The sequence below is a fragment of the Hylobates moloch genome, unplaced genomic scaffold (genome assembly GCF_009828535.3).
Source record: "Hylobates moloch isolate HMO894 unplaced genomic scaffold, HMol_V3 SCAFFOLD_4, whole genome shotgun sequence".
In the NCBI taxonomy this organism is placed as follows: domain Eukaryota; kingdom Metazoa; phylum Chordata; class Mammalia; order Primates; family Hylobatidae; genus Hylobates; species Hylobates moloch.
In genome coordinates, this window is record NW_026652279.1 from 138,710,474 (window position 1) to 138,724,352 (window position 13,879).

Consider the following 13,879-nt stretch of genomic DNA (forward strand, 5'->3'; position numbering starts at 1 on the left):
TCTCATTTGGTTTCGACTTGCATTTCTTTGATGATTAGTGGTGTTGAGCATTTTACCTCTTAGCCATTTGTATGTCTTTATATATAATATATATTTTAAAATAGCATGTGCTCAATTGAAATAACAGAGAACACACTACCCAATGGTTACATGTTTTGGTAACATGGTAGAACATCACATTCTCCTATTGTCACATAATCTGCTATACCCCATTGTTAGTTCACATAGACATTCTCTTGCCTGTGATTGACTTTATCCTTGCAACTCTCATTCCGCTTTCCTGTACGATAGTGTGACTCTTCAAACCACAAATGGGAACTAGGATCCGATTAGAAGACAGAAAGTTTTAAACTAGGATGTTCCTGAATATGTGTGTTTCTGAATATGTGGCTTCAGTTTGTGAGTTCCACAGAAGCCTAGGCCTGCTTGTCTTTATTGTATAAGTTTAACAGCTGCTTGCATAGTTCAGGGTCAGAGAGCATATTTTCAGGCCACGATGATGAATGATCCATGGGTCACTCAAGACACCAGCTTAACATTTAGGAGTTGATACAGATGCATACCAGGGAGAGCTCAATTGTTAGCAGTGTATGGAGGTGCCCATGAGGATGGGACTGGGATAATCTTGTGAAATGTAATCTGATTCCATTTTATTCTGGCAAAACCACGCAGGCCATATAAGAGTGTCTTTTCTGCCTCTCCAGCTCAAAGATGGCCTGGCCTGCTGCCAGTTTTTGTTTTTTTTTAGTTGAGATATAATTTACATGCCATAAAATTCACTATTTTAAAGTGTAAAATGCAGTGCTTTTTAAAAAATATATTCACAGCTGGGTGTGGTGGCTCACACCTGTAATCCCAGCACTTTGGAAGGCCGAGGCAGGTGGATGGCTTGAGGCCAGGAGTTTGAGAACAGCCTGGCCAACATGGCAAAACTGAGTGTCTACTAAAAATACAAAAATTAGCCAAATGTGGTGGCACACACCTGTAGTCCAAGCTACTCAGGAGGCTGAGGCACGAGAATTGCTTGAACCCAGGAGGCAGAGGTTGCAGTGCAGCAAGATCATGCCACAGCACTACAGACTGGGTGACAGAATGAGACTCTGTCTAAAAAATATATATATATATATATATTTTATATTATTATTATATATATATCTCCGAGGTTGTGCAACCATCACCACTATCTAATTCCAGAGTATTTTAATTTTACCCCAAAAGGAAACCCCATTCCCTTTAGCAGTCACTCTTCATTCACCTCTCCCCTTAACCCCTGGAAAACACTAATCCACTTTCTTTTCTACGGATGTGACTGTTCTGTACATTTCATATCAATGCAATCATACAATGTGTACTCTTCTGTGCCTGGCTTCTTTCATTTCACTTAATGTTTCAAGTTTCATCCACGTTGTGATGAATCAGTATTTTCGTTCCTTTTTATGCTGAGTAATATTCTGTTGCACAGAGATGCCATGCTGTGTATCCAGTCATCCACTGATGGACATTGGGGTTGTTTCTACTTTTTGGCTGTTATGTGTTACCATGACCATTCATGTACAAGTTTTTGTGTGGACATGTTTTTAACCAAAGGAATGTTGGGGAATACACAGAGAAGGCTGTCCTGTGAAGGTTTGTTTGCTGCAGCAGTTCATTGAGAGGCTGCCCTGGTACCAAGCACTTGACCAGAGCTCATGGGACTTCCAAGGAGTGAGATGCTGAGGGCCAGGCAAGCCCCTGCATCCACGTTCCCGCTCTCGCTCTAACACCAGGGCAGCAGCCTAGTCTTGCAGTGACTCCTGATGGGCATTAGTGCTGTTTGCTGAGGAGGGCGTGGCTTGGTTTAGAAGCCTGGTGCAGCCTCTTAACACCTTGGACATGCTGCGTCCTCTCTCTGAGCTCCAGTAGTCTCATCTGGGAGTTGGAGGTACCAACAGCCACCCCGCAGAGTTTATATGAAAAATGAGAGACAATGCCTGGGAGGTCCCCTGTTCAGGGCAGGGGCTCAACCAGTGGATCTTTATTCTATTAGCAATTGCCCTGTGCAGTAGGCCATTTGAAGAGGGCACAGATCAAGGGCAGTGTAGACCAAAGCTCTTTGAATGACTTACCTATTTTGTAACTCTTCAAGTTACTTTTTTCATAAGGACTCCATAGTTTGCTCAGGCTGTTATAACAAAATACCACAGACAGGTGACTTAAATAACAGAAAATCATTGTCTCACAGTTGTGGGGGCTGGGCATCCAAGATCAAGGTATCGGCAGATTTGGATTTCTCCTGAAGCCTCTCTTCTTGGCCTGCAGATGGCCACCTTCTTACTGTGTCCTCACATGGCCTTTCCTCTGCTGTCTCTTTGTGTTTCTAAATTTTCTCTTCTTGCAAGGTCACCAGTCAGGTTGAATTAGTGCCCACCCTAAGGGCCTCGTTTTAACTTAATCACCTCTTTAAAGGCCCTATCTCCAAATATAGTCAGCTTCTGAGATACTAGCGGTGGAAACTTCAACATATGAATTTTGGAGGAACGTGACTTGGCCAATAACAAGCACCCAGGGAGCACCTACTCTCTCCCAGATGCTGGGAATAGAAGGAAAAGACTTAGGCCTTTCCCACTGGAAACACAGTCTCTTGGGAGGGACAGAAAAATAAGCAGATAATTGTAAAATACTCTTTCTCCATATACCCTGTCTTTTGTCTCACAATTGCATTTACTGTCTCTGCAGATGTATCATTAATTATGCATTCAGCATTTTGACCACCTGAGAATTCCAGTTTAATCAGCTGAGAACTCTCCAGGTCTTTATCGGCTAAGAGGGAAAAAAATATATCAGAGCCCATTTAGAAACAGGAAAGAGGCTAGCCAAAAGTCCTGAGACACACTACCAGACAGAGGCAAAATAGTCACTAGTTGAGCTTTAAGGTTGCCTTTAGGTGTTTCTTTACCTTCATTTTGCCAGAGTTTATCTATGCAGCCTCCAAACACAGCCAGCCAGGGGATCCCTGACACTCCCGGTGTGCCCAGCTGCCCAAGTTCAAGTCTGTTCCATCCCTTCCCACATCCAACCATACCTCTCCTATGTCTTTGCTCTCTGCTTGCCAAGGTGATAGAGTATGGAGTTAAAAATTATCGTGCACCTACTGTGTGCTGGGCAATAATTAGACACTTTGCATATGTTATCTAGTAATATTTGAACCTCGTAATGTTCCTATTTCACCTCATGATACAAATAAGAGACCTGAGCTAATAACATACCTAAGGTGACACAGTCAGTAAACAGCATCACTTAGATGAAGTTCTTTCTAACTCCACTAAGACCTTCAGACTTTCAGCTATTCATGCAGCAAACAGCTGCTGGTCCCTGTGAAGGTAATGGTCATGATGACTACGTTGGTTCTTAATCCACATCTTAGGTCAGGTTTCCCAGAAGCCGTTTCTGAGAGGCATTTGGGTGCTTGTGACTTATTGAGGTTGTGCTTTCAGGAGAAGGGAGCGAGGCGGGGGAGGCCGGGGAAGGAAGTGAGCAAGGATGTGCTCTCTGCTGGTTGAGCTACAGCTGGATCCCAGCTCTGAAGTGAAAGTCACTGGATAGAAGTGATTCTATCTTGAGGCAAGGGACTGACCTTTTTCATCCTGGGTCAGTCAGCCACCAGCTCCAGGTTGTAGTGAGTGGGGAGGTTGTGCAACCAGTCAGGCCTAACAATGAAGGGCAAATCCTCAGGGAAGGTGCAGTCATGAGCCTGTAGCTGCCAAGCTTCAGACTGGTGAGGGGCACCTGGTCTGGACACTTACAGCCTGCACCTCTGATCTTCTGCAATGCTACTGACATTCCAAAAAGAGACCCCAAGGAAAATAATACCTTGACCCAAAGTAGTGTGTCTTTCCCACTTCAGGTCCTATGGCAAGTTGTTGCAGGAAATACTTTCACATTAGAGGATAGGAGGTGGGGGCTTTTAGAACCCCAAATTATAGCTATAGACAGCGGTCCAATAATACTGCCTTAAGTCCAATAGCATTGATAGTTTAACAAAGTAGTTTTTTGTGTACATTATTCATTTGATCATCACAGCAACTTAGGAAGTAGATGGCAGGTTTCAATAGCCTCATTTTGCAGGGAGGTTAAGTGGTTCATTCTCAGACGTTGAATGTGATAAAGATGGACCTAAAACTTGCTTCTGACTTGAGCTTGAATGCCCCTTCTATGTTCCATACACAGTCTGGGTGAGATGGACACTGGAAAGGACATAATACCCCACCTAGGGTGACCAGCCATCCAGGTTTGTCCAGGACTTTTCTGGTTTGAAAACTCAAAGTCCCACTTTCAGGAAGACCCAGGGCTAACTAAGGCACACAAAGGCCCCCAATACATTTATGATCCACAAAAGCATTCTAATTTCTTTCAATCACAAGAAAAATATTGCTACAATAATAATAATAATGAAGCCAGCCAGGATTATATTCATACTAACATAGTCATAAGATACAATTTTAAATTTGTGTATGTCTGTGTGAATAAGATGGGACCCTGAAGGCAAAACTGCCTAGGACCCACAAAGTCATAATGCAGTTCTGGAGAACTGGATCAGTCCTGGGCAGACTGGTGCTGTGGGTTACCTTAACCCCTTAACCCAGAAGAGTAGTTCAGGAACTTTGAGTTTTCCATGTGGCGGTTGCCTAAAATCACCAGTGTTTCTCCAAGTCTGTGATTTCCATGTGCCTGGCTGCTTTCCTTCTAATTACACAGCAGTTTCCTGAGTTTGCTTTGGCTTTTTTCAGGAAGCAGCTGAGGAGCCCTTCTTTGGGCATTCACAGTGTGCTGTGGGTCCAGCACCATCTCTCTTTCCCCCTCTTGACTATGACCAGACACTTGTCTAACTCATTTTTCTGTCCCCAGCACCAGGCTCAGTGCCAGGCACACTGTGGTACTCCATGAGTAATTATTGATTGAATAAATGAATTCATTGGTGGCCTGATTCTACCGATTGCTTATGATATAACACTGGAATCACAAAACGCCCTGGCCCTCATTTTCTCCATCTGTAAAATAAATATGTTGGAAGAGATGAACTCTTAGGTTCTTAGGGGCACTTTATGTCATGCATTTGTTATGACAGACCATGTGACTATGTCACTGTCATTGAAAAGTGAATCTCAGTCATGAAACAGTCACTTACAGGTTCTCAGGGTCATTGATGTGCTTTCTCTCTTTCCCGTTTTTCTTTTAGGTCCTTACTGGAAGGCAGCATGTCCAATGTTACCTTGAGAAAAATGTCTCCCACAGGAAATGGTAACGTACATGATGTTTCTCTTGCTCAGAAAACTTTAAAGTTTTGGAAAAACAACTCACAGATCTGAATTCTTTAATATAGATATTGAATGCTTAGAAACAACAGTCTAATTTAATTAGCATTGCAAAGTTAGGCTTAAGAAAAAGTATACATGCCGCAGCTTTTAGTCATGTAATTGGAATTCAATTTTTTTTAATTAATAAAAATATCTCTTTAAAAATATGACCCTCTTTTTGTTTGGCTCTTACAGGATAAAAGAATTAAGTTACTTAGAATCAAATGACCAGAACTTATTGACTATTACAATGTATTATAAAAACAGTCTTTTGTGAGCTTCCAAGGTGTATTTCTTATGGGGTAAAATGCCAACCCACTAAATCCTGGCTCGGTTTATCCCAGGCTGGGAGATCTCCTTTCCCAGGAGCTGGATGGGGCCTCATGATTGGCACTGGCAGTTTCAGTTGGCACCTGAGCAGCTTTATATGTTATCTTTGGTGATGGGGTGTGGGATTTGTTCTTTCTTGCTGGGGCATCCTACTTTGAAACAGTACTGGACTTGCCAGCCTAGAAGATTGATGCTGGCCAATCAGATGTGCCTCTCGGGATTTTCAGGTTAACAAGCCCACGCTCAACTCCATACTATTACATCTTCCAGTCTTTCATGTTTCTGTTGATAGAGATGAAGAGCACCATTCAGGGAATCACACAGAAGCAGCAGGATTTTCACGAGGTGAACAAAAGAAGAACTTTCTTACAGGATAACAGTTGGATAAAGAAACGCCCTGAAGAAGAAAAGTAAGCTGGTGTGGAGCGTGGTGGGTGGATGGAGGGGCAGAGAGGGGCATTCTCTGTTTGGGAAGCTAATGCTCATCTGAAAAGTGAATACTTTTCTCCTGAAACACTTTGTTGCATGGTCTAATTTTTGGTAAGACTTAGTAAGCATAAATAAGTTACACATCAGAGTTTCAAGAATATCTCTGCCATTTTAAATATCCACATACGTAAGAGAACGCGAGTCATTACTGAGAGAGAGCCTGGTTATTACCTAGGATAGATGTTTGTGCTTACTTGCTAAACTGAAAAGAAAACATGACTTTCCAGTTTCCGAAAAGGTAACAGTTAATCCATGATCGGACAATTCCTGCTATGTTGATCATGTCAGCTGAAATAAACAAAAATAGTATAATTCCAAATTTAGCATATAAAATTTTGATATGTACAAGAGAAATTTAAAAAATTACCGACTTATTTTAATGCCATTTACTTCTAGGTACTGGGAAGGTGGGATATATGGTATTACTTTGTAAGTACTTACCACCAACAAAATTTTGTTTGTTTTGAGCATTGCTTCTACTAGCTGAGAGGTTTAAAGATTTGAAAACTATGGCCATAGGCATATAGCCTCATTGGCAATATAGATTTGCAAGAGGTATTTGTCCAGCCCGGATATATATTATGTTATGTGTATATTATAAATTATGTAGACATTTTATGATTTCTTTGTTATTAAGCTTGGTGTTAGATACTGTACATATAAAGCACCACTAATTTTACAATAAAACACAAGGTAGGTGTTATATCTCCTCATTTTACAAAAGAGGAATCTGAGCTCAGAGAAGCTAAGTAACTTGTCTAATGGCACATGGCAATTTAGTGGTAGAGTTTAGATTTTAACATGGCCCATTGTTTTTCTATTACACAAATGTTTCTCAACTAGGGGCAATTTCACCTCCAGAAGACATTTGGCAAGGTTAGGAGACATTTTTGTGGTCAAAATTGGCAAGTCCTTCTGGTATTTAATGCGTAGAGAACAGGGATGCTGGTAAACATCCTATAAATCACAGGGCAGCTCCCACAACAAAAAATTATCAAACCCAAAGTGTCAATAGTCCTGCAGTTGGGAAATCCTGCATTATAAGATACTTACTCTAAACTATCTACAAACACTGCAGATAATGGTTATTTGAGGGGCATTCTTGTGAATGTTAAATTTAAAATATCTATTAATTTCTGTTATTGAATATTATTATTTCAAGGAAATATATGGGTGTTTGGAGATTTAGAGACTCACACTAACTTTTAGAGTTAGCACTATTGGATGACAATCATTTCCTTCCATGAAACAGCATTTATTGCTTCTGTCAGAGCATTTCCAATTTTCTGTAGTGGTAGTGTCATTTGCAATGTAGACCATACATTTTGGTATGCCAACATTTACACAGACGAGTGAAGACAGAACGTATAAGACAAATCACAGTTGGGAGGAATGGTGCTTTTATGCCAGGCATGCCTCCCCAGGAAAACCCAGGGAAGCCAGTTTGGATGGCACAGGAGCTGCTGAATGAAGGGAAAACTGGCTTTGATGCTTCCCTGATTCCCCCTGGCCCAGTTCTGGGCTGTGTGTTATAATTCCGCCTCAGATAAAAACATGCCTGGTATCTGCTCCTCTTTCAAAAATTTCAGTAAGAGATATGGAGGAAGATAGGAAAGTTCTCTTGGGGTCTTTGAGAGTGTATATTTGCTGGCATTGTTTCACTTTTACTGTTCATCTTTCTATTTAATTGTCTACTTCAGTTCTTTTACAGCTTCATTAAAAATGGTACCAGAGGCTGGGAGTGGTGGCTCATACCTGTAATCCCAGAACTTTGGGAGGCCAAGGAGGGCAAGTCACTTGAGGTCAGGAGTTCGAGACCAGCCTGGCCATGAAGAAACCCCGTCTCTATTTTAAAAATACAAAAATTAGCCAGGCATGGTGGCAGGCACCTGTAATCCCAGCTACTTGGGAAGCTGAGACAGGAGAATTGCTTGAACCCGGGAGGCAGAGGTTGCAGTGAGCTAAGATATCGCACCACTGCACTCCAGCCTGGGCGACAGAGCAAGACTCCGTCTAAAAAAAAAAAAAAAAAAAAAGTACCCGAGTGTTGAGTAATGTTAGTGGAGCATAACCAGGAAAAATGTGGTATTTCAGGTTTGGTTGGGTTGACACAAAATAGGTTCAGGTACTTTCTGCCTTGGCTCAAATCCAAAGGCTTCACTACATGTTTTGACATTTCCTGAAAGGGCTGTACTTTCAGTTCCACTGTACAAAATAAGAATGATATTACTTTGAGATTTTACGTATGAAGGTCGATTGCAGGGTTGACCAGTAAGAAAAGCAATAGTTTGGAATGAAAAGATCTGGGTCCTAGACCCACCTCTGTTACTTGCTAACCTTGTGGTCTTAGGAAAGCCACAAAGTCCCCAATCAATTTTCTCATCTGTGAACTGGATATGACAGTGTCTTCCCTGCCTAATTCATAGGATTATTTTAACGACTAACTAGAGCAAACTGTATTCTCATGGTTCAAAAGTAGGCTAGGTCTCCTGTGAATTATTAATCTCCTTAACCACAAATATTGGTACTGAGTTTCCCACATTTTATGAAGGAGAACTGTCAAGTCCACCAACATATCCAGACATAATGGGCTTACTTAAACTTAAACAGAATTTGTGGAAAGCTTTTGTATTTGACTTCATGCCAAAAAGGACTCTTCTAATACATATAAAGTAAATGGCTTATATTCCCACAGTCTGATAAAACACAACACAACACTCATTCATTGTTGAATCATGTGGAAACCTCATGGGATAAAAGATCATTTGTACAGACAAACTTGTTTCTTTTCGCATGCTCTTTCAAGTGGTGACTGGTTAAAATAAATACATAATTTTGTGTTCTCACAACTGAAATAAAATGAATTAACCTTGCCAAAAATTGGGAGCTCACCAGCATGTCTCTCTCATTTAGTGCTTAGCCAATATTGTGGTAACTTTCTATGTGACATACTTTTGTTCTTTCTTTGCAGAGATGAAAATTACGGTAGGGTGGTGCTCAACCGACATAATTCCCATGATGCACTGGACAGGTGGGTGTTCAGACATGTTACATCATGAGCAGAAACACAAAGATGGTAGTTTTCAGAGAAGACTTGTCCAAGACAGCTGAATATTTGCAGCATGCCTTGGGCTTTCCCCGATGTTCTGGGCATGTGAAGGAGAATCTGTGATATCATCAGAGGTTTCCACAAGGAAACTCTGCCTCTCCAGAACCATGACTTGAGGCAGAACATAATCAACCCTCTGTGCATCCCACTGAGGTGGTCCTCCTGACAGGCAGGGAAAGGACTCTCATAGAAACACGATCATATCAGGCCGGGTGCCATGACTCATGCCTGTAATCCCAATGCTTTGGGAGGCCAAAGTGGGAGGATCACCTAAGCCTAGGAGTTTGAGACCAGCCTGGGTAACATGGCAAAACCCTGTCTCAAAAAAAAAAAAAATTTAATTAGCTAGGTGTGATGGTGCGCACCTGTTTTCCCAGCTACTCCAGGGGCTGAGGTGGGAGGATTGCCTGAGCTTGGGACATTGAGGCTGCAGTGGGCAGTGATGCTCCATTGTACTCCAGCCTGGGTGATGGAAGAAGACCCTGTTTCTCAAACAAACAAACAACAACAGCAACATGACCAGATTAGATATCTCTGAACCTTAGGGAAAGGAATCCTAAAACACAGAAATAACAACTCCAGAGTTCACCTGCTTTATGGGACAGTACCTTTCTTTTTGGAAACTCCTAGGCTAGTGGGAAAACATGGACTGATCCTCAGTGGCAAATAGACTGATCAAAGCAAATTAGTAGAAAAATTAAGACAAAATATATATACATATATATATATATATAAAGACAATATATATTTCCACAAATAATCTCGGATTGATAAAAATAGAGAATATTCTTACTAAAACACAGTTGTACTCACATCCATACAAACAACCACACCCATCAGAAGAACCTAATTATCAGACACAGGTTTTATCTGGTCTAGTAGCTTGTGTCTGTTTGTCATTAAAATGTAATTAGAAAGGGAATGTGAATATCTTCTATGGTGTGGATCTTAAAAAGTTAAGCAGACACTTGGGACAGGTCTATTTTGGAAACTTTTGTTTATGAATTTCTCTCAACCCTTTTAAACTTTTTCATAATTTTGACCTGTTTTAAGGGTGCTGAGCTTATAACCCTCTACACAGAGTTGCCATTTCATTTTCCTGATGCCAGCTTTAGTTCATCTGATTTACTGTTCTGTGATCTGGCAGACTCTCTGCCGAGGCCCTGTCCTTAGTCTTTATGGTTTCGAAGATCATAGCCTGGTTCTCAGCTGGCTCTGATCTCACCAACAAAGGAGAGGCTCATCATTTGAGTCCAGCCACCAGTGGAAATTGCTGCCTCTATGTTATTCACCTTTCTCTGGAACGATTAAAGAACACAGATACTTATGTTTTTTAAGTGTGAAATACGCTTCATATTCTTAATGTATATACAATGTGTTTTAGGTTAACAAGAGCTTAATGCCTTTCATGCTTATTTCATAGTTTAAGTTGTATTGGTTTCCTGAACCCTTCCTCGTGGCGGCCAGTGTTGTGGCTAAAGTAGAATTATCAGTCTTTTAAGGAACAAAAATCTGTAAGCCCTAGACATTTCCCCCTTGACCTGTAACTAACATCACAGAATCAATTTCCCTAAAAGAGTAGGGCAGATTGTTTTTCTCCTGGTACTTGCTCAGAGGGTGTCACTTGTCATTTTTCTGCTCTGCAGAGGCTGTCTTTACCTTGATGTCTTTACTCAACAGCAACTTTGGAGCACCTGCTATGTGCCAGCATTGTGCCAGGTGCCAGGAATACAAAGATGCATAGAACATAATCTTTGACCTTAAAATATCCACAAATGAAAATACTAAAGTTTGTCATGGAAAGTGCTATAGTAGAAGTGTGTGAGTGCACTATGGGAATAGAAAAGAAGGGAGACTAACTCTGCCTGAATAATCAGAGACCTCACTGAGGAAGTGGTCTTTGGTGTTGGCGATGTTGCTTGAAGGATTATGAGGAAAAATTTCCCAAATGGGCAAGGCTGGCTGGTGGGCATGGAGCAAGGAAAGAAGCACTTCCAGCAGAGATGACAATGTGTGCAGAGAGCTGGCATGAGTGGGGTCTGAAAATAAAGGAAAATAAATAATATACTGTCATCACCGTAGATAATACCTTCATATTATCCACAATTGGAAAGTTTGACTGTGTACATGTTCTGGTAGGTCATTTAAACATGTCAAATAAGGATGATAGCCAAATAGCACCTGTAGGAGGCCTCCTGTGCATCAGTAGCTGTGTTAAGAGCTGCAAACAAAACGAAGTCCTTGCTTCCACAGAACTTGCATCCTAGTTGAAAGTGAGGGAGGGGAGAGAATGAAAATAACACGTTGAAACATGTCTTATTGTGATAAGCAGTAGGAAGACAATGGCCACCTAGAGACATAGTGATGGTGTCCGGGGAGGGGCTGTTTTCTGGAAGGGGTGAGATGGCCCTCCAGCACCTGCTTGCATTTACACATTACACACGATGGTGAACCACACCATGATTTCACTCTGAGGTTGTATTAAACATTGGGGGAGTTATATTTGGCATTTTTCTTCACTGTTTTTCTTACCTTAACTGATACTGTTCCCTCTACGTCTATTCGAAAATGTTCACATCTATTTCCCCTCCCAGGCCCAGCTCAAACTGCACTTCATTCCATAAAGCCTTCTCTGGTTTGTATACCTAGAAATCAGCTTTCTCAGCTTAGAACTTCCTTACACCTTACCTAAACCTCTTTTATGGCACTCACTACTTTCTGCCTTTGGATTTACATACTTGATTTGTCCGTCTTGCTCTGTGTAGATAGCAGCTATAGTTATTTTATTCTAGACTTCCTTATATTTATCAGTACAACAGTGTTGATTAATATAGCAAATGTTACTTTCTCCACTACTAATATAGCAAATATACTTTTTGCACTATTCCTAGCACTTTTTATTTTGAGTACATCCAAATAGCTGCTTAGTGAAAATATGCCACATCGAGTTTAAAATTAAATCTTTAGTATCTAGTCTTAGTACTTATTCTAATGCAATACTTTGGATATGATGGCTTTAAATGATACTTGGAAATACAAACACAATAAATAATGGAGAATTCTCCAAAGAGCTTGCTTGCTTTATATCATGGGGTTATATGAGGCATTAAACAGGCTTTTTTTAATGTTTGATCAATCTGATCAAGATCTTTCCTTTGCTTCCATGATCACGATTCCTTCTACTGAGTCTTCTATTCTCTTTTCTATTATTTTCTAAATCCCCCCCCCATTTTTGCTCATCTGTCTTGCTCTCCTCTCTTTGCCCTTGTCTCTCCTCTTCTTCGTATGACTTTTGTCTCTTCCTCTTTTCCTCCTATCCTTCCTTTTTCTCACTTCCCACTTTCTCCTTTTCATTTTCCCCAGCTTTTCCTGTTTCCTTTCTTTCCTTTCTTTCCTGTCTTTCCCCTCCTTCTGCCTGTAAGTTCCCTTCTTTTAACCCTGTCCACGGTGCTGAATATTAAGCAAAGCATTTATGGATTTAGTCCATGGTGCTGGTTTATGGCACTGCTAAAACTCTGCAAAGAAAATATAGTTGAGTATAAAAGATTGAGCTCCTATTACTAATAGGAACATGTAGAAATAAACAACATTGACAAGAGTGCATATTAGTTATTAACCATTTTGAGTGTTATGTTGTTTGTTGTATGATTTATGTATCCTTATCCCTAATTTGAATATGTTACATTGTTGTTAGAAATAATTGAAGCCAGAGAAGAATCTTTTATTAGCATAGGATATTGGATTTTCCATAATTTATTCTATCCAAGTTGGAAGATTTGGGTACTCCAAATCTATCTTTCCTTGGTAACATGTACATTTCCTACTGAAATAGGTCAAAATATTGCCATATGTATGATAGGTTTTATCAACTTTTTTTGTGATTGATTTGTTTTTTTTTTGGTAATTATTTTTGCTACAGGAAAGTAAATGAGAGAAATGTGCCAAAAGCTACAATTAGTCGGTATAGTTCTGATGACACTTTGGACAGGTAAGGTGCTTTTGAACCATGCAAGTGGAATGCATAACATATTAAATTCCTTTTCTTATAAAGTTATGAAGTATTTAAAAGTTTACCAAAATAAGGTTTGAATTGCTGGTATTTTATTCCCAGGGATGGAGGCCTCTAAGAATTGAATTACCTTCTTCAAATCTGACTAAATCTTGGCTAGATGTATTTCTAAAATCTTGCTAATAGTAGACTGATATGAAAAATTCTTAGAGAAACTGATTTGAGTACAGCTAGGGTGGGTACTGTGCGGAATCTGTTAGTTCAATTTAAAATGAAGAAGACAGGTTTTTTTTGTGAATATGTGTAATCCTTGTTCCAACATTTGGTCCTTCCACACTGATGGTGGAAAAACATCAGTCCATGCAACTGCTTTATGGAGACACTGTAAATTTTAATAATACAATAGTTTCAATCCACTCCAGGACAGAGACGTTAGCTCTTTACTTTCTTTTAGAAAGTGAAAATACTCTTTTGACACTGGAGTCTCCATAGGGCTGATAGAATGAGTCCAACGTGTGTGCCTGCTGTTAGTTCCTTCTTACATGGGGGGAAAGGGCTCATCTCTACAGGGAAAATAAGGCAACTTCTATTCAGGTTGAAGTATAAATG

At 40.4% G+C, this 13,879-nt stretch overlaps 1 protein-coding gene across 9 annotated transcripts in view; it reads left to right on the forward strand.

The window, feature by feature from the left end:
* Nucleotides 1-13,879, forward strand: part of SCEL (sciellin) — a 166,955-nt gene that overhangs the window by 69,994 nt on the left and 83,082 nt on the right. For all 9 annotated transcript variants that reach the window (XM_032151056.2, XM_032151052.2, XM_058437996.1 and 6 more), the window contains exons 2-5: nt 5,216-5,277; nt 5,956-6,073; nt 9,124-9,183; nt 13,181-13,249. In XM_032151056.2, coding sequence (XP_032006947.1) covers nt 5,235-5,277; nt 5,956-6,073; nt 9,124-9,183; nt 13,181-13,249 — 290 coding nt within the window. In that variant the 5' untranslated portion in view covers nt 5,216-5,234. The remainder of the gene's footprint in view (nt 1-5,215; nt 5,278-5,955; nt 6,074-9,123; nt 9,184-13,180; nt 13,250-13,879) is intronic.